General features: G+C 34.9%; 1 protein-coding gene across 2 annotated transcripts in view; it reads left to right on the top strand.

Moving 5' to 3' along the window:
• LOC106873512 (vesicular glutamate transporter 1) overlaps positions 1–22,500 on the top strand; it is a 400,771-nt gene that overhangs the window by 139,594 nt on the left and 238,677 nt on the right. The window contains exon 1 of one of the 2 annotated variants that reach the window (XM_052973285.2): positions 13,553–14,579. The exons of the other annotated variant lie outside the window; for it this stretch is intronic. Within the exon in view, the coding sequence (XP_052829245.1) occupies positions 14,491–14,579 (89 nt within the window). The 5' untranslated portion in view covers positions 13,553–14,490. Of the gene's footprint in view, positions 1–13,552; positions 14,580–22,500 lie in introns of those variants that run through there. 2 annotated transcript variants of the gene reach the window in all.

Raw genomic sequence — 22,500 nt, 5'->3', positions numbered from 1 at the left:
GATTAGACCAGAACATCTGAGTACTCATTATAGCTTGTTGCAGCATTTTTTCACGCCTATATTGGACCCATTCGTCTTGCTACTTTAAGCATACAACCCTTCTAAAGATTTTTTTTTAATTTGCAAAGGCAGCGAAGGAACCTTTATATAATTGCTCGAATTGAGATAAACAGCAGTCGAATATCCCTCATATGAAAGCTACCGTTTTGAATTACGAAGTATGTATTGAACACTTAAGTCCATTTTATACAAGACTGAAAAGTGATATGTGCGGATGGTAAAATTTTGCTTATAGGTCACCATCGTCAGCACTAACACAGCTGCAGCAACAACAGCGGCAGCAGCTGCAAGAGAAGCAGTAGCAACAATAAACATTGTTTAGATCGTATGATGTTTATATAACTAGGTGAGGAAAGGTATGTCTCGTACTGATATCAGAATGTTTGCAACTGCCGGCAGTTTATAGGATTACTAACCATGTATTTTGTATAGAAAACTTGATTAATATTACTAGATTTTGATATATCCATATTAAAGATATCTGGTTGAGGCGCAATGGCCCAGTGGTTAGGGCAGCGGACTCGCGGTCATAGGATCGCGGTTTCGATTCCCAGACCGGGCGTCGTGAGTGTTTATTGAGCGAAAACATCTAAAACTCCACGAGGCTCCGGCAGGGGATGGTGGTGAGCCCTGCTGTACTCTTTCGCCACAACTTTCTGTCACTTTTACTTCCTGTTTCTGTTGTGCTTGTAATTCAAAGGGTCAGCCTTGTCACACTGTGTCATGCTGAATATCCCCTAGATCTACGTTAAGGGTACACGTGTCTATGAAGTGCTCAGCCACTCGAACGTTAATTTCACGAGCAGGCAGTTCCGTTGATCGGATCAACTGGAGCCCTCGACGTCGTAAGCGACGGTGTGCCAACAAATAGATATCTGATTAAATGTTGCTTGGTTGATTTTTCTAGTTAAAGAGAGAAAGCGAGAGAAAGGAAGAGAGAGAGAGTGAGGGTGAGAGAGGGGAGAGAGGAACAAAGATGCTGATAGAGTCAACTTATAAAGGTGCATGATGAGTGCACACACTAGGCTTGATGGCTGGCAATGAGTAAAGGAACGTCAGACACACACAAGAAATTGGGAAAATGTGGAATCTGAAGACTGTTGTCATAGGTGTCCTAGGAATGATAGCAAAAGGGGCTCATTTATCTAGCTCAGACACCAGGAAGTACAATAATGGAAGAACTTTTTTTAAAAAGCAGTGTCCACGTGAACTACCCATTTTCTATGTATAATATTGTCTATGTAATCCCCAAAATATTTAAATCTATAAACAGTGTCAAAATTCTTTTCAATGAACATAACATCAAATACGTTTTACTGTCGTCTTAACATCAGACGCTCATCGTAAAATCAAATTACTGTTAACACAAACTTCTAATTTACTTCTGTTTTGACAGACATTCTCTAGAACACTACTCTGTACAAAATCAAATATATGGCACTCTACTCATAGCACCAACTTAAACTTCTAACGTGTTGCTTATTGAGGTCTCCGGGTGAGACTTAGAATCAACTTTTACAAGTACACAGCAAAAGCCAAACATGTAATAATAATAATAATAATAATAATAATAATAATAATAATAATAATAATAATAATAATAATAATAATAATGACTGACGTTATGAGCATCCCTGATCTCGAGCAGGAGTAGTGAGGGAGCATCATATTCATGTGTTGAGAAGAGTTATAAAGTAAATACCAGTTGTACATTGGGGCCGATGTAATTACCTTACCATGTTCCTAGGAATCTCTGGCCTTTCGCCACTATTTGAAACCAATCATAATAATTCTCTCTTAATTTAGCAGAAGACGAAGGTGTAAATAGATTACATCGACCGCTGTACTAGAACTCCGAATGGATGAAAGGCAGTTGACCTCGCTGGAATTTGAAATGAGAAAGTTATGCGCCGAAAGAAATGCCGCTAAGCATGTTGTCCGATGCTCTAGAAAATTCTTATAATCCACCATTTTTCTTGATATCATTTCTTTATCTTATTTTCCGGTATTTCTATGGAGAATGTCAAACTGTCTTCTGTTATTGCCAACCAATATTACTATCAACAGTTTAGAATGTCAAATATTAAATTCAAAAACATAAATAAATAAATAGATAAATAAATAAACGAAAAATATAAAAAAGTAAATCAAAATAAAAATGATGACGTCAAGACAGAAATGATTTTAACTGAGTAATGATATTTGTCCCAAGATATTATCTTGTCAGCTATGATCCGTTACCTTTATTGAATTTTAAATAGATTTTTCAGTCATTTTAATTTTTTGCTTTTTTTTTGCCTCTCACTGCCTTTCTGTTTATAGATACAAAAAGAGAGTGTATGTGAGAGAATAAGCAGAGAGAGAGAGAGAGAGAGAGAGAGAGAGAGAGAGAGAGAGGGTGAGAGAGAAAAAGAGAGAATGGAGAGAGAGAAAAAGACGGAGAGATAGAGAGAAACCTTATGTTTTTCTCTTCCAAATTGCTCTACTGTTTTTGTCGCTGTATATATTTTATCTCCATTGTATATACATTTCCTCTTTGTGTTTCTGTCTGTCTGTACACGTTTCTTCTGTTTCTCTTTCTTTTGTCCCTGGCTCTTTTTCGCTTTCTTTCTTTTCCTCTCTCTACATCGCTCCCTTCTATTTCTTTCTGCCAATGTTGAACATGGTTTGAAAAATATTAATCAACGTTTTCTCTTCTTATTTGATTTTGTTATTGTCGTTAATTCATTATGCATGTTCTTTTTTTGGAACTTGCAATTTAATTATTATTATTTTTATTATATACTATTGTGTGATGGTCTGCTGAGAAGCTTAACACCTATCACTTGCAACGTCTTCACAACTTAAAGGAAGTACAGGAAATGAATTAACGAACCTAATTAGTAGGATATTAAACTCAAAACTCAAAACACTAATCTTTACCGATTGAACAATGTTTTAGAGAAAACAGTGTCTTACTAGAAATAGTATATCAATTTGACGAAATGTATGAAAACGCATTAGTTTAAACTAAGGGTTGGGAAACCTCCACCTGCGGGTTCAATTGCGAATTTTTTTTCGAACAATGAAAAATACAAACAGAGAAACGAGACATGCAACATAAAGAATATACCCTTTCATCAGTTGTCCCTCTTTCATCTACTCCGCGTTTCGAAGGTAAGGACAACCACATATGCATATACACACATACGTTTATACACATATATGTAAATTTGGGTATATGCGTGCGTGCTCATGTGTGTGTATATACACGTGTATGTAAATAGGTGTGATACGTACACAATCAATAGAATAATGTATTTCAGCATGTCTAAAGAAAGCTAGCAATAATTGCTATATTCTAATCGGAGGATTTTACTTCGCGTTCCCATGTTTCCCCAGCTAACTCTCATCACCATAATTAAGCTGTCTTCGATGTAATCAGGCTTACCACAAACTAGTTAAGTTGTTCTCGATGTAATCAAGCTGACAACATTGTTACTGAACTCATTTCTTTTTCTCAGTGAAACCAGAATAGTTTCAATTCGAGAAACTCACAATAACTTTCCCACCTTAATGAAACTAAAAACGACACCTACGTTTAATTTCGGTTTCCTATACGTAACTGCAAGAAATTCAGGAAATCACGCAAGAGCACAATAGAGGAAGAGAGAACGATAGAGAGGAAGAGATAGAGCGAAGCAGAGAGAAGAAAAGTGAGAGATAGATTGAAGGAAAGAGAGAGAGAGAGAGAGAGAGAGAGAGAGAGAGAGAGAGAGAGAGAGAGAGAGAGAGAGAGAGAGAGAGAGAGATAGAGATAGAGAGAGAGAGTGGGATGAAGATCAGTGGTAGTACATATAAATTAGAAATATCCATATGCTAATACTAATTTCTCGTTTCAATTGCTTTAAGACTCTACTCCATACACATCACACTCCACCTACAACCATTCGTAGATAAACCCTTTGTATACGTTTGATATTTTTTCTGGAAGGGAGAATCGAACTTATAACTCAAAGCAAACGAAGTCATCACCAGTTCCCTATTATTACCATTACATACATTCAGTTAGTAATGGTGTATCAAACTGCAGTAACTGTTTGGCGTCTATTATTGGCTAACATTGGTTTCAAATTTTGGCACAAGGCCAGTAATTTCGGGGGAGAGGTAAGACGATTACATCGACCCCAGTATTTAACAGGTTCTTATTTTATCGAGCCCGTAAGGATAAAAGGCAAAGTCGACCTTGGCGGAATTTGAACTCAGAACGTAAAGACGACCGAAATGCTGCTAAGCATTTTGCCCGGTGTGCTAAAAATTCTTTTCTACTGTAGGCACAAGGCCTGAAATTTTTGATTTAGGAGGACAGTCGATTAGATCGACCGCAGTGCGCAACTGGTACTTAAATCTATTGACCCCAGAAATGATGAAAGGTAAATTCGACCATGGCGGAATTTGATCTCAGAACGTAAAGGCAGACGGAAAACCGTTAAGCATTTCGCCCGGTGTGCTAGCGATTCTGCCAGCTCACTACCTTAGTTAGTGCCCAATATTGCGAGTGAAAGTATTTAGTTATGAACACAGGAGAAGAACCAATGATCCGTGGAACACACGTGTTTGGAACGGTGCGTCCATTAACGTTGTTGCTCCTAGGAAGAAATACCATAACTGGTTTTGCGATAGTGTATATGCATTAAATATGATACATAGATGAGTACTTTTGTAAACTATTATATTTTATAAGCATTTAATATCTTTAATATAACGACTCTTATTATGTAATATTACAATTGTGTAATATTACAATTCGCTGTACCTTTTTCCACGTGTAATTTATACGGGTATGTGCTGTATGTGTGTGTGAATGTGCTTGTGTCTTTTTGTCTATGACATCTCACCACCAGTTGACAACCGGTGTTGATTTGCTTACATCCCGGTAACCTAGCGGTTAGACAAAGGTGTGATAGCACTATATAGTAAACAAAGAGTAGGACGTGAAACAATTTTGACTAGTAATGTATCTTGGATATCATAGTATATTTCGGAATATTTAATAATGTGTTTTGCAATAATGTGATTCTTTTATCTGTTTTTTGCAATGCAAATTATTGTGTTCTGAAATAATTAGTCTGCAATAATATACGCTATAAGTAATTCACTGTAATATAAAAGGAGATAAACCTATTTTCTCCTTTATATTTTTCCATATCATCCGACTTGTGTAGAATTTTCTTAACATTTCCTGCATTCATATATACTTACACAGAAATACACATATACACACACACGCACACACGAACACACACATATGCATATATATGTATATACATACAAACGTAGATAAACATGTATATGTATGTATATACCTCCATATACATACATGCGTATACAGACATGCATATACATACAAAAATTTGGTCTGCACACGATTTTTACTAAAAAGAACAATTGTCCAAAATTTTGGTAAACCGAAGATTAGCGCAAACTGCACATTGGTTAGTTAATCATGATACATTTTCCTTCTAATTCAAAACAGTTTTCAGCTTAAATACATAAACATGTACACACGGAAACCCTTTTCTATACAAAAGGCTTACAGCAACACGTGACCCCATTCTCTTATCTCATTTGTACTTTTGCTATACATGTGAAAGTTACATCATGAATAGGTACACCGATACATTACATCTTCAGTTAAATCATAGTACGAAATCATTTATTATGTGAAAATGTATTTCTAATTGTTTTCCTTACTTATATATAAAAACATATAGTAAAACTGTTTCACTCTTATGTTAAAAGGTTTGGCAAGCAATAGATAAATAAAAAAAATATATATTAATATAAACAAATATAACGTATTTGCAACATTTTCGCAGTATTTTTTACACACCCACACACAAACATATATATATATATATATATATATATATATATATATATATATATATATATATATATATATATATATATATATATATATATATATATATATATATATATATATATATTTATATATATATATATTATTCATTCAGGCAAATATACACACACATACCTACGTACATAGACATGGTTCAATGTGATCTAGTGAGAGTACATATATACATTTATGTTTCTCTATATATCAATGAGAGCTTGAGTGTGCGGCTGTATGTATCTATATCTGATATATCTGTAAACTAATCATAATTTCATTTTGCTTCCTAACACGCCACTTGCTATATTCTATGTTACATACCTGCTCCCTCCTCTTATAATTATTTTTGCTTAATCCCGCTATTTATTCAAAAATATTAACTGATAATCAACCATACATCATACTCCAACATATAACAGTTACCAAATCATCTGTTTAGTCTTTCTCTGTACATTCACGTTTCTTTATATGTATGTATTATGTATGTATATATGTATGTACATAAATACATACATACACTCATATATATTTTTATATGTGTATATATATATATATATATATATATATATATATATATATATATATATATATATATATATATATATATATATATATATATATATATATATATATATATATACATACGTATATATACACAGATATATATATATATATACATATATATACATACAGAGACATATGTATATATATATATATATATATATATATATATATATATATATATATATATATATATATATATATATACATATTCATATTCATTTACAGTAGTCATTTTGGTCCTCTTAGCACAACACACACAAACGGGAGAGATTAAGCTGAGCAAATATTTTACCAAAGATATGAATTAAAAATGCGAGCAAACATGTCAACTCTTAACTAAAAAAAGCCACAGTAAAAACAATACAAAGTGTTTAGCTCATCCACTTCACATCACTCAGTCAATCGATAAAATCGATAACTAGGCGTAGTAGAACACCTTTTTTGATATAACACCTTGCAATCAGTGCATAGATACTTAAAGCCTTGTGATTCAATCGTCCCTACTTCTTCGCCACAATTACTGGCCTTCTGCCTGGTGAAAAGCGCTGAATAACGCAACATGTAAGCTTTCTGCGAATATATATAACTCGAGCGGGCTTCTATCAAGATAGGTAAAGCCAGTTTATTTTCATTATTCTGATGATGACAATGGAAAAAGAAATAGCTTACAGCAATGCTTAATTGATTTTCATGTTTTGTATATCTAGGCCAACTCTGATCGAGATGATTTCAAGCATGCATTGGATGCAACCATGCAGATAGGCGCACTCAACGAAACTGTTGTTCTGCTTATGTCATGACGTAGTATAGCTTAAAACCTTATTTCTACCCTGGATATGCGGCGATCAATCACGCAGGTTGTAGTGTCGGTGTTTTGATATGTAGAAGAAACAGCTATGCGATTGCTGATTAGCGGTTAAATCGTGACTATTTACCTGTGCTTTAATTCTTTTATCTCGTGGGAAGGGAAACAGTACCCTTGTCTCTTAAAGGGCTGCTGAGAATGGCAAAAGCAATGCTTAAAATGTTTAGCTTGTTTCTCATAGAAAAATGTGGGCAAGAATGGAAATTTAGTGAGCTAGTTGTGAAAACCAAAGATTGCACCGTTGTTTTCTAGAATTTGAATTGGTAGAATAACTAGGGAAAAAATTGGGTGAGGGCGTGAGTTAGTGGAAGTATTCTTTTTTAAATCTCTTAACCAGTGGGGAAGGCATTGCCTATGGTCTATTATAGAGCCTGCTGGTGAAAGGAAGATATCCTCAAACCGGAAGCCTGATCCGGAAGATGTGGTCGCGACAAGACAGAAAGGAAACTAGAGACAAATCTTTCTAGAACAACACTACCATTCCATTTGATCTGATCTGATCTCATGAAGTGCAAATCTCTTTTTAGTTGTTCAGAAGGAATGTGAGTGGGTCTATGACTGTAGTTGTGCAAATGAAACTCAGTTCTAAGTTTAATGACCAAAGGTCATTCAACAGATGTGGAGTGCTCTTCATCACTGACATATTATTTCACTTTCAGCGGTAGCCAATGGCACTCAGCACATATTTTGAACTCAATTTTACACATGCAACGATATTGCTCAATGCTCTATTTTTAATTATTTAAGGACCAGTTGGCAACCTCACTTCTCAGTGAATAACCCAACCCATTCTCACCTTATATGCGTTCAATTCTGAACTGGAACACGTTCTGTTTAAGTTACCAAGGATGTTGTAAATGAGTCACGTCTGTTACTGTTGTTTATATTACTGAACTGGCTCAGGTTTTCTTCATTATTCTGTCTCTGTAACTGTTATTTCTCTTACTGTTGATTTGATGTTGTTGCTGTTGACGTTGTTGGTGTCATTTCATTCGACATTTTGTTGACATTCTCCAACATTTTGTTGTTGGTCGTGACAATGTTGACATATTTATCTCTGCTTCTTTCCGCTGTATTATTTTTCTTCTTGTAGTTGTTATTTTCCTTCACATGTGGCTTTTGCTACTACTGTTGCTATTACAAGTGGTATTGATGATGGCGGTGGTAGTGGCGTTGGCTATACTGGTAACGTTTTCCGAATCACTGCGTTGTCAAATCATAGCATTACTGACGCTCTTAGAAACAAGACATACTCACCTGATATTATATCTTTGCGAAATATCTTCGTAAGAAGCCATTTTTTTTTCCCTTTCGCTTTGACAAGAAAAACATTGAAAGTAGACAGCAACATTACTATCACCTCACATGTCAACGTTGCCTCCCACCATTCCTCCAACCACTCTTTTCTCTGAAAACATCAAATTTGCTGCAATTTTTTATTGAAAAAAATATATAACCGCTGGTTTAAAGGAAGTCACACAACATCTGTGCCACCTCATAATTAGGAGAAACACTCCAAGTTGTTTAAAATCTCTTTTCTATGAGAATGTTTTAAACAATGATAATGAGGAAAATTCCAACATCCGCAAGAGAAATTCTTGCATTTCAAATTCAAATGTATGGAGCTTAGATGTTTAAAACTAAACGAACTCTATTGTAATAACAATAATAATGATAATAATAATAATAATAATAATAATAATAATAATATGGGTACTGCACACATTCTACGCAAAACACTTTCAATACAGTAAACATAAGAGCACCACAGCAAACCACAGCACGTACCCAAGGCGCACAGAGCTGCGCTCGGTAGTGAAGTGAAAGCACGTTATAAAAATAAAACTACTGAATAATAATAATAATAATAATAATAATAATAATAATAATAATAATAATAATAATAATAATAATAATAATAGTAACGATGATGATGATGATAATGATAATAATAATAGTACTGTAGAATTTGATCTATCCACCAAGCTGTTAGTCTTCCCCAAACTGTTTCCTCCAACAACCACATATTTATGATTATCTCAAGTACAGAACAAAAGTTGAAAATAAAGAACATTTATTAAAATCTTTTAATAATAAATAGAAATAATGATAATTATAATAATAGTGGTGGTGATGGTGATGATGATGAAAAAATAGAAATACAATTAATGATAATATGCTGCAGCTGCTAATACTACAACTACTACTATTCTGATAGCATAGGAATCTGAGGCCCCACTACCGTTACTACCACTGCCCCGCCCACTTGTTGAACCTCTGAATCTGTTAATATAACAATGACAAATAATAAAAAAATAAAAACAATGATATCAGAGATGATAAAAATAAAAATAATAATAATGAAAGGAAGTAGGTGGAGCCTCTCCATGTCCTGATTAATAATACATCTAGTGATGGTGTCACAACAAAAACACTGGTAACTGCGCAACCTGATAATCGCTACCTCACAAGAGTGACAATGAAAAAAGAAAATATTATGAATAACGGTCGTAATGAAACTGAAACCGTTGATGGTGACAGTGTTGCACCCGGCAGGCTCGGAGATTCTGGTCCGGCTCCAGCCTGTCGATATCCAGAAAGGGACCACCACACACGGCGTAGATGGAGCAAGCAAATTAATGCTGTGGCCATGGAGTGTTACCACCCGAGCAACCCGTTAGTTGAAAATGGTGCTCAAATTAGAGGTTACCGACAACGTATGTATGTTTTTATTACTACCCACAAGGGGCTACACACAGAGGGGACAAACAAGGACAGACAAACGGATTAAGTCGATTATATCGACCCCAGTGCGTGACTGGTACTTATTTAATCGACTCCGAAAGGATGAAAGGCAAAATCGACCTCGGCGGAATTTGAACTCAGAACGTAGTGGCAGACGAAATACCGTTAAGCATTTCGCCCGGTGTGCTAACGTTTCAGCCAGCTCGCCGCCGACAACGTATGTATGATCAGTAGACGAACAAATTTCACCATTTTCATCTAACGACAGCTTGGTTGGAATTCATTTTATCGACCACGGAAGGATGAAAGGCAATGTCAACCTCAGCAGAATTTGAATTCAGAGTGTGAAGACGAACGAAATGCCGCATTTCGTCAAGAGTGCTAATGATTCTGCCAGTTCCGATGTCTTAATAATAATAATGATAATAATAATGATAATAATAATAATAATAATAATAATAATAATAATAATAATAATAATAATAATAATAATAATAATAAATATTCAGACAAATACATAACAAAAACACCAGGACTTACAAATATATATAACATACAGAAAATTGCACTACTGGGCACTGCACACATTCTACGCAAAACACTTTCAATACAGTAACCATAAGAGCACCACAGCAAACCGCAGCACGTACCCAAGGCGCACAGAGCTGCGCTCGGTAGTGAAGTGAAAGCACGTTATAAAAATAAAACTATTGAACAATAATAATAATAATAATAATGATAATAATAATAATAATAATAATAATAATAATAATAATAATAATAATAATAATAATAATAATAATAATAAATCATTATTTCTACTCTAGACAGAAGGCCTGAAATTTTAGGCGAGTGTAATAGACGATTACATCAATTCCAGTGCTTGACTAGCACTTGTACTATCGATACCGAAAGGAGGAAAGACAAGATCAGCCTCGGCTGAATATTATCTCAAAACGTAAACACGGTCGAAATGCCGCTAAGCATTTTTCTGGCACGGTAACGATCCTGCTAGCTCGCTGCCTTAGTAATAATTATAGTGATAATAATGATGGAAATGTGTGTGTATGTGTGTATGAGTAGAATGGACTTCCACACAATCTCCGCCTACCAAATTCATTCAAAAATTATTGAGGACATCGTATCGTAGGAAAGATTTTTCAAAGTCGACGTACCATGGGAAAGAACGAAACCGCGTAGTTAAGTCATCATATATATATCTTCGCTTTAAAAAAATAGGTGACAGGGGCGTGGAAAGACAAATAGGTCACGCTGTTGAACTTGTTTTATGGTTTGCTGAGCAATCACGTACTATATTTTAGATTATCCACCGATGCCAAACTATAAAGACAGAGATGAATGCTCTTTGGCTAGCCTTCGCGGAGAAACAAATCTTCTAGGAAAATCATTTCTTGCATTTTTTCTACAAATTATGATATCACAGGCGTCTAAGAAGCATGGAGTTCACACATATAAACACACAAACACACATTCATAGATCTGAATGTGCACCTGATTAAACGTCTATGCATATGTGCGTGCTTATACGTGTGCATGTCTGTGAGCATATCTATCAATATATATATATATATATATATATATATAAATAATTGAATCAGTTGGAGTCAACTAGAAGGAATACAGTCGAATATTTATTTGTAATCACTACAATTGTTTCGTTGCAACATATTTCTACGGGCTTGCAGTCATTTGGTTATGTAACTTTTCCTTGCATTATGCGGTCTAGTTGTGTTTCTTCAAGTGATATATAAATATTGTCGCTGTAAACTCAAATTCTCAATTTCAAGTACATCCTTTCTACCTGAAGTAGCCTATGTGTTAATAGTAACCACTGAACGTATCAAGAAATGTCTTGTGGATAAAAATCTATTGATAAGCTGTTTTCAATGTGTGTATGAAGTGGGAGTGGTTGTAATTCTGTCTGTCTGTCTGTCTGTCTATATCATCTCTCTCTTTCTCTCTCTCTCTCTCTCTCTCTCTCTCTCTGTATATATATGTATATATATATATATATATATATATATATATATATATATATATATATGTGCAAACATACATACATATATTTATATATATATATTTCTTCATATATATGTATTATATATACGTATAAAATGTATATACATATTTATATTTATATATATGTGTGTGTGTGTGTGTGTGCGTGTGTGTTACATATATAAGTATATATGCATATACATACACGCATACACACACACACACACACACACATATATATGTGTGTGTGTAAAATATATGTATATTTATATATATACATGTGGTGAATGTGTGTGAGTGAGAGAGAGAGAGAGAGAGAGAAAGAGCGAGAGAGAGAGCAAGAGAGCGATAGAGAGCAAGAGAGAGAGAGAGAGAGAGAGAGAGAGCGAGAGAGAGAGCGAGAGAGCGAGAGAGAGAGAGAGAGAGAGAGAGAGAGAGAGAGAGAGAGAGAGAGAGAGAGAGAGAGAGAGAGAGAACCACTCTAACCTCTTCATTTCCTCTCTTTCTTTGTCGTTATACATAGAACTATCTGGGGATGGGGGACTGTTTCTGTAGTATCTTCTTCCTATTTCTTTTTTCAATTTCTGGAATTCATATATCTCATCAAGCCATTTATATTTTATTCACTTTAATAGCGTCCTTCCCACCACTAATTCTCGTTAATCTTCTCATTATCTCCAGTTCAGCAATCTCTTGTTTTTCTCTGAAATAATTTTTCACCTTCCGTTTTATATTAATTATATCTGTTAAACCTTTTAATTTCCTACAATTAGCTCAAACATAGCAATGCATACACAGGCACCTACACGAAGACACATAAAAAGAATTACAACAACTCACGCTGACTCAGAAATATGAACATTTGTGTAAATACACACAGACAGTGAGACGTAAACACACATGTTGAGTAGACGAACGAACACACATACAAACTCACTCATAGACACAGAATAAAAAAATAGCGATACTATACATACATACATACATACATACATACATAAATGCACGTAAACTAATATAGTGCAAAATACAAACTTGCATGCTTGTATAAATGCAGAAATAATTCACATTCGTATACTCACTTTATTCGGGCACTGTACACTTGCAGATGCCAATACAGAAGAACAAAGATGTTTTCACATTACAGAGACGCATTCCCCACCTCCACAAATCGATCAGTAGAAAAGCGTATTCCACTAGCATGAATTCACCAATAAGATAAAACCTACACTTTCTCGAAAACTGCGGCGAAGTTTAGTCGGTGGATAGTTACCGTTTTACAACAGGTGGGCGATGAAATTTTCATTCAAAAGCTTTGAAAACAAACTAACGTAACCCACGCATATATATATATATATATATATATATATATATATATATATATCACGTCTTCACTTGAAGTATTTGGTGATTTTGCCAAAACAGAGGAAACTAGAATTATAAAAGCTTTCAGTCTTCTCTCTGTACGATATTGACAGGAACACTTTTACAACTAAACATAACAATATCTTTCGTGACATCAAATATAGATATCAATTCACATAAATAAAAGTAAGTACAGCGACTAAAAGACTGAGACACACACACACACTAAAAAATACACACACACGCGAATACACACACACACACACACAAATACACACACACACACACACAAATACACACACACACACACATACGTGTTAAAATCAAATCCTTAGGTTCAGTTATTATATAGAGATATATAGATATCATTCGTTCGTGCTTGCGAATTACCAAAAAGGATCGTAATATTAGTTTTGAGGTTTATTATTATTATCATTATTATTACTATTATCGTCACGCGAACAGCGTGTCATTCATTCATTGATTGATTCATTGATTCATTTATATATATATATATATATATATATATCATAGGAACTGATTCTAACAGCTCAATGAGAAGTATTCAGTCTTAGAGCTATTTCAACAATTTGAAAATTGATAAAATTAAAGAATTCCAGTGTCGGTATCGGAATTGAATAACACCATAAAAAAGAAAAAGAAAAAGAAAAAGAATACAAATACGGCAAAACCAGGAAGATTTTTTTTTCTTTGTACTCTGACTCTAAGTGAACTTGTCCTGTCTCTACTTGTGATGAGTACGGAAAGAAGTGTGACGGATCTTCTATCTTAGAACGAAAAAAAAAAAAACAGAAAGAAAGAAAAGGGAGACCACAGTTTCAGGAAACCAGGTGACGAGTTAGAGAAACACTGCATTAACAACTTTTACATTATACAGTGACTGTTTGGGCACTGCGACATCTTGATTGATTTCATCGTAACAAAAAAAAAAAAAAAAAAAAAAATAGGAACAATGCCTTTTGGTTCATTCGCTGAATTTAAGGGCCGAATACTGTACCCTCCTACAGAAGCTGCCCAATTTGCTAAGCTATCATTCCAAAGGTAAGTTCTCTTCAGCTTTGAGTCGATGTCTCTTTATATCTATAAACTGTGAGATTTGCATATATGAATATATACATTTTACGTATTGCTTGCACTGTAGAACCTTCCTCAAACCAGATGTCGACTGAATATCGCATCGACATCCATGCCCTCCGACATTATTCATCCCTTCAACAATGCCGGGCAGTGTGGAATCTTTCCTGGCAATGTTTGGGTTCTTTGGGCTTACACTCTAACTAGCACACATTCTTCTGCTTTAAATCATGCGGTCACACCCCCCCAAACTAAGTGTATACATATCTTATTTGGAACAACATATCAGCGAAAGTTAGTCCATCAGACCAAAGTTTTGACATGTGTAGATAATACCTTTTATTGAATACAACATGCAAATAAGCGTTCGCATTACAAATATATATATACATACACACGCAGTACGAAGGCACGAATGCACAAAAACATATAAGCGCACAACACATACTCACACATTTACATGTTCCCACACACATACTTTATTTGAGTTAAAATTTTACAATTTATTTACTGAACATCACCTTCTTAGCACCAGTTGGAACGTATAGTTTACAGATTATATACTTTTCTTAATATACATTGCAAATAAGAACATCTCTTACGGCCATACATCCATACAACACGCATTTATTACATCCCACCTACATGATATTGGTCAACTCAGAGATACTTGTCCAAATTACCGCCCAATGAAATACAGTATAGTACCAATACTTGTCCAAATTGCCGCCCAATGAAATACAGTATAGTACCAATACTTGCATTATTCATTAAAACAATAAAAATAAGGTACTTAACCGAAAAGTTTCGATTGAAGTAGCTCAACCGAATTATAAATATTCATGTCTTTTTGAAAAAAATAGAAGATGGATTTTTGACTTACAAATTATTCTTAGTAATGTAAATTACACGAAAATTAATTTCAAGTGAGAATCGTAAAAGTGTCCTTGAGTTAATTAGCTAAGCTCTTGATCGAAGACTGTTTTGGAAATAATTTATGACATAGAATCAATTGTTTGACATGTTTTTATAATGAAAAGTTTACAGGTGCAGCCATGGATGTGTGGTTTTGGAGCTTACTTTGTAACCATATAGTTTCGGGTTCAGTTCCCCTTCGCGACACCTTAAGGGAGTAGTCTCTTCTATTAGAGCTCCAGGCCGACAAATATCTTCTGAGTGAATTTGATTGGCGGAAACTGTGCAGTAGCCAGTCATATGTATATTTTTGAATTTGTATTTGATCTCACTGCTTGGTATCCGGTGTTGGATTGTTTACGTTCCAATGAATTAGATGTTTGGCAGAAGAGACTTTAGAGATAAGTACTAGGATCAATTTGTCCGACTAAATCTTTGAAGGTGGTGCCCATCATAGACGCAGTCCAATGACAAAAACAAGTTTCAGAAAAAATAAAAAAGAAGATCCATAAGTAATGAGTTGAGAAAATAATTATGATACTTATATATCTCTTCGAAGAATTAGGGATCGAAATAATGCTAATTTGTTACAGCCAAGAATAAAAAATTTTATTTACGAGATTTTCTCACATCAGATATTTTTCTTTTTACATTGATGATTGGGAAACGCATAATCTCCAACATGTTCCTCTTAGTAGGTTTTAGATCGAAAATATATAATCATGAAACATTAACGTTCTTCTTGCTTTCATTCATTTTCTAATATCGGTATAAGTCATAGGGGTGAATCGTTTCCCTAATTCTGAAAATTGCAAGAGAATACTTCTAAAATTGATAGATGGCATTCTAATGTCGATACACAAAATTTTGATTGAATTTGTGTTCTATGTTTTTAAACCTCTTGAATGTAATATTTCGATATAATAGACTTGCTTACAAGATTTTAGAGTATACGTAGTCTCGTATGCATTTACTAACTATATCCTGTTCATTTTTGGTTGCGTTGATTAACCAGCTTTGTTGATTGCGTATGAAATTGTTCAGATTACAATAATGAAAGGTGCTTCTAAGATTTTCACCTTGGATAAGTACATATCTATGCAACTGAACTCGTCGTTTTTATGTTGATTGAATACATCTTTTCTTTTTTGTTGCTTATTTTCTGCATACATACATACAAATATATTTGCATACATACATACATACATACACACATACATACATACATGCGTGCATGCACGCATGCACGCACACACACTCGCGCGCGCACATATACTCACGCGCGCACACATATACAGCTCAAAAGCACATTTTTAGTTTACCGCCTCGTATTTGTATATTATTTATAATTTGAAGGACGATAAATGCTTTGTGTTACGTATCTTAGAATTTATTATTATGATTATTAATATTTACTTTCATTATATCTTTGCTTTATCCTATTTTTATTTTTCCACTGTCCCTGTACTGGGTTGGTGTATGTTTCCTTCGAAACCAGGAAACCAGATTTGTTGTGCGTAGGTGTATATATATATATATATATATATATATATATATATATATATATATATATATATATATATATATATATATATACATAGCTGAAAATGTTTAGAAATTCATAGGCCAGATACTGACAGGAGCAGCTTCCTTAACACCGTCAACGTTTCCGTAGATTGACAGTTTGAAACACTTTGTTCGTTTACATCAAGTCTATATGAGAACATTTTATCCACGAAATGTATAAAATATATGTATAAATACACACATATATAGAAGTATAGTTGCACGCAGGCACACACATCTATATGTATATAATTACTCTCTCTCTCTCTGTCTCTCTCTCTCGTTCTCTCTCGTTCTCTCGCGTTCTCTCTCTCTCTCTCTCTCTCTCTCTCTCTCACATACACACATCATATAATAAACAATGTATGTGCCTACAAGCTTCTAACCTTTTTTTATGCCTCGGACATTTTGAAGATGTATTCAAGGCAAGTTTTAATAAAACACTGTGTGTCTCCAAGCAACCTTAGACACTGAAGATTGCTTGGATAATGAAGGCGTATTACTGAAGCCTACCTAGACTACATCTCCAATGCATGAAACTAATACAAGCTCGTAATTGTATATATATATATATATATATATATATATATATATATATATATATATATATATATATATATATATATATATATATATATATATTGTTGTACTTGGGGATGGTCATATTGCCAGTTTAGCCAATAAAAACACACGCACTGTATATTTGGTGTTAATTTTTTTTTTTTTTTTTTTCAGCTTTATATTACATTAATCTTTTCAACACACGATTTCACATAAAAAATTAATCTGTTTCATAAAAAATTAATCTGTTTCAACACACGATTTCACATAAAAAATCTTGCAAAACAAATATATATATATATATATATACGTATATATATATACGTATATATATGTATATATATATATATATATATATATATATATATATATATATATATATATATATATATATACATATACACACACATACAAACACACACACACACACACACACACACACACACACACATATATATATATATATATATATGTATATATATATATATATATATATATATATATATATATATATATATATATATATATATATATATATATATATATATATATTATGGTACTGCCCGGGTGTCGAAACAGGTGTCGGACAGCTGATGATGGACGTATGTTGGATTGTTGGTATAGCTGGTTTTCTATATGTGGAATAGTATTATAAAACATCCTTTTGAATGAAGCCGATTCATATGAAAGAATTTCGAAAGTATTTAATACGTATGCTCTGTGTCCTTGCGTGATAAATAACAAGAAATACGTTCACTGCATACACGTCCTCATGTTGATCTTTCTTCTCTTTTTCTGTTTTTTCTCTGATTTTGAATTAACTATATACACACATATAGACACACACACACACACACACACACACACACACACACACACATATATATTATATACTTACATGCAGATGAGGGAGTTGACTATGTGTGTGTGCATATATATATATATATATATATATATATATATATATATATATATATATATATATAGTGGCTGTGTGGTAAGAAGCTTGCTTACCAACCACATGGTTCCGGGTTCAGTCCCATTGCGTGGCACCTTTCACAAGTGTCTTCTACTATAGCATCGGGCCGACCAAATACTTGTGAGTGGATTTGGTAGACGGAAACTGATTGAAGCCCGTCGGAGATATATATATATGTATATATATTTATATGTGTGTATATATATATGTGTGTGTGTGTGTGTGTGTGTGTGTATATATATGTCTATCTATATGTTTGTGTATCTGTGCTTGGCTCCCACCATTGCTTGACGACCGATGCTGGTGTGTTTACATCCCTGACACATTAGCGGTTCGGCGTAATAGGCCGATAGAATAGTTACTAAGCTTACAAAGAATAAGTCCTGGGGTGGATTTGCTCGACTAAAGGCGGTGCTCCAGCATGGCCACAATCAGATGACTGAAACAAGTAAAAGAGTAAAAGAGTAAAGATTATTCTCTTTCTTGGTCATATCTTATCACCACTGCTACTCTTCTCAGTCAAGCAATCATACGTTATTTATCATCCGTTTGTTCAATAATTATACATTTGTCTGCTACCGGTTCTCATTCTCGCTAGTGTTTCATAAGAAAATCACTAAAATGACAACGAATGATATTGCTGTATATCATTTTGAGGACTTATGATATTGTCTATAAGAAAGTTAATGAGTAAATCAACACCAGTTCATGGAATTGTCTGATTGATTACTCGTGTGCAACAGTTCACCAGTCTCTAGCAAGATGCTTTTATTCGACCATTGGTGAAATCTGATCTTCATCTCAGTTCGGTTAAGTGCACACGTGCATGTATATAAATATGTATGCATATGTGCATATATAATAATATGCGAATATATATATATGTGTTCGTGTGTGTGTGTGTGTGTGTGTGTGTGTGCGTGCTTGTGCGTGTGTGTGTGAGAGAGTGTGTGCGTGCCTATGTTTGTATGTATGTGTATATATATATATATATATACATATATATATATATATATATGTGTGTATATGTATATGTATATATATGTATATATGTATGTGTGTATATATATATGTATATATATGGGAGAATATACAAATAATAACAACAGACGAGGAGAGGTGGTGTAAATAACAAAAGGATATATTAGTATGACGCTCGGGAATACGGAAAGTCTTTGACGTTTCGAGCTACGCTCTTCAACAGAAAGAATACGGAGACAAGGAGAAAAACACGGAGAAAAATAATTGAATAGTGTTCAGTCAACGGTCAATCATAATAATGGCCGATCATAACAATGACTGACCGGAAGTTAGAAATTCTTTTTTCAGGAGAGCTAAGAAAGGGGGAGATAACAAACGGTGATCGGGAACGAGGGGCTGTGTGTGGGAGGTAGAATGCTGGTGCCGTGACGTATGTAGTGTGAAAATGGGGAAGGGAGGAAGGGAGAAAGTAGTTGGTCAGTTGTAGTGTGTGCGTGGTGTGATAGGAGGGTATTGGTGTGGTGTGATGTGAGGGTGTTGGGAGGTGGGGAAGGCATGGGTGGAGTGTGGGTTAGGCTGAGGGTGGGGTAGAGGTAGGGGTCTGTGGGTAGGGTGGGGTATGTGGGTAGGGGTGGGTGGTGGGTGTAAGGAATTGGATGGGGTGGAGTGGGAAGGTAGAGTAGGAGTGTGTTGGGGTGTGGTGGGATGAGCTTATGAGGGGGTGTTGACGAGGAGGGAGAAGAGGAAGGTGGATGTAAGAGAGGGGGAAGACGGGTATGGGAGGGGAGAGGAAGAGAGGAGAGAGGGTGGGTATAAGAGAGGGAAGGTGGATTGAGAGAGGGGGAAGGTGGGTATGGGGGGAGAGAAAGAGGGGGAGGTGGGTATGGGGGGAGAAAGAGAGGAAGAGAAAGATAGGAAGAGGGTATGGGGGGAGAAAGAGAGGAAGAGAAAGAGAGTGAGAGAGAGGGAAGAGGGTATGGGAGGGGAGAAAGAGAGTGAGAGAGAGGGAAGAGGGTATGGGGGGAGAAAGAGAGGAAGAGAAAGAGAGTGAGAGAGAGGGGAAGAGAGTGAGAGAGTAAGGGTGAGAGAGTAAGAGAGTAAGAGTGTAGAGATTAGGAGAGTAAGAGTGTAGAGAGTAAGAGTGAGAGAGGGGGAGTACGAGAGAAGAGAGTGAGAGAGAGTAAGAGAGAGGAGAGAAAGAGTAGGGGTGAAGAGAAGTGGGAGTGGAGAGAAGTAGGAAGAGAAGTTGGAGTGAAGAGAAGTAGGAAGAGAAATTGGAGTGAAGAGAAGTAGGAAGAGAAGTGGGAAGAGAAGTAGGAATGAAGAGAAGTAGGAAGAGAAGTAGGAATGAAGAGAGGTGAAGAGACGTACAAAGAAGTAGGAGTCGGAGCAGGATGTGGGGGAGGGGAGAGATGGGTGGTAGTAGGGAGGGTGGGTGTTGGAGAGAGACAGGAGGAGGGGGTTAGATGAAGAGTGGAGGGGAGTTGAGCCCATGTGTCGCAAAGGAGCGAAGATAGAAGATTAATCCCTGTTCACGGCGCAAACGGGAGTCGGGATGGCCCCTGTGCATGGACAATCCAAACACAGACAGGTGTTGCCGTAAGGAGTGGCCGGCAGAACGGAAGTGGCGTGACACCGGGGTGTCATTGCCGACGTTGATGTCTCGGAGGTGTTCCGCGAATCGGTCGGCCAGGCGGCGCCCCGTTTGTCCGATGTACAGAGATTGGCAGAGAGAGCAGGAGAGGCAATATATGATGTTGGTAGACGTGCAGGTGAAAGAGTCGGTGATGCGATAGGGTATGTATTTATGTATATATATATATATATATATATATATATATATATATATATATATATATATATATATATATATATATATATATATATATATATATATATATCTATATATATATATATCTATATATATATATATATATATATATATATATATATATATATATATATATATATATATACATATATATATATATATATATATATATATATATATATATATATATATATATATATATATATATATGAAGCGGTGCTACTTCGCAGGGCTAAACAGCAGTAGTATTATTCCCTTCATGGGACTGTCACATTAAGTTGACAGCATACAATTACTTCATGTATATATATATATATATATATATATATATATATATATATATATATATATATATATATATATATAATACTGGCGCAATGGCGCATGTCTGTGTTGTGGTAAGAAGCTTGCTTTTTAACCACAAGGTTCCAGTTTCTGTTTTAGCGTCTTCTACAGCCTTGGGTCTAGTAAGTGAATTTCACTTATGGAATTTGAAAGAAGCCCCTCGAATATATATGAATATGCATCTTTGGGGGTGAGGGGGGGGGGGGGTGAGTATGTGTCTTTGTGACAGAATTTGTCCTACACCACCGCTTGACAACTTGGTATTGGTGTAATTTATGTCCTTGTATCCTAGTGGCTCGGCAAAGGGAACTGATATGATAAGTTCCAGGTATGACAAACCAATACAATCTATACCAGTCTTTGTCTTCACTTGTAGGTGTGTTAGGATTGTAGAAGTTCACCTACGTTATGTCTTTGTTTATTTCAAGCAAAAATCATCATGTTTTGGAATAGCATGTGTCCTCCATAGTTTATTGAAACATGATCAGTGAATAATTGTAATCTTAGTGTTCCGAGTGTGGCCAGCTGACACTTTCCATCACAGCCAGCAAAATAAATATAATAATTTTCATGATATAATCATAATAATAATAACAGTGATTATAATGACAATGATAATAATAATAATAATCATTATCACATAATTGTAGTTATATAACTTTTATATAATATATAAGTATGTGCTTATATATATATAAAGCAAAGCCAAT

The sequence above is a fragment of the Octopus bimaculoides genome, chromosome 15 (assembly GCF_046866305.1).
Source record: "Octopus bimaculoides isolate indiv1 chromosome 15, ASM4686630v1, whole genome shotgun sequence".
Taxonomy (NCBI): domain Eukaryota; kingdom Metazoa; phylum Mollusca; class Cephalopoda; order Octopoda; family Octopodidae; genus Octopus; species Octopus bimaculoides.
This window is presented reverse-complemented; position numbering and strand designations above follow the sequence as displayed.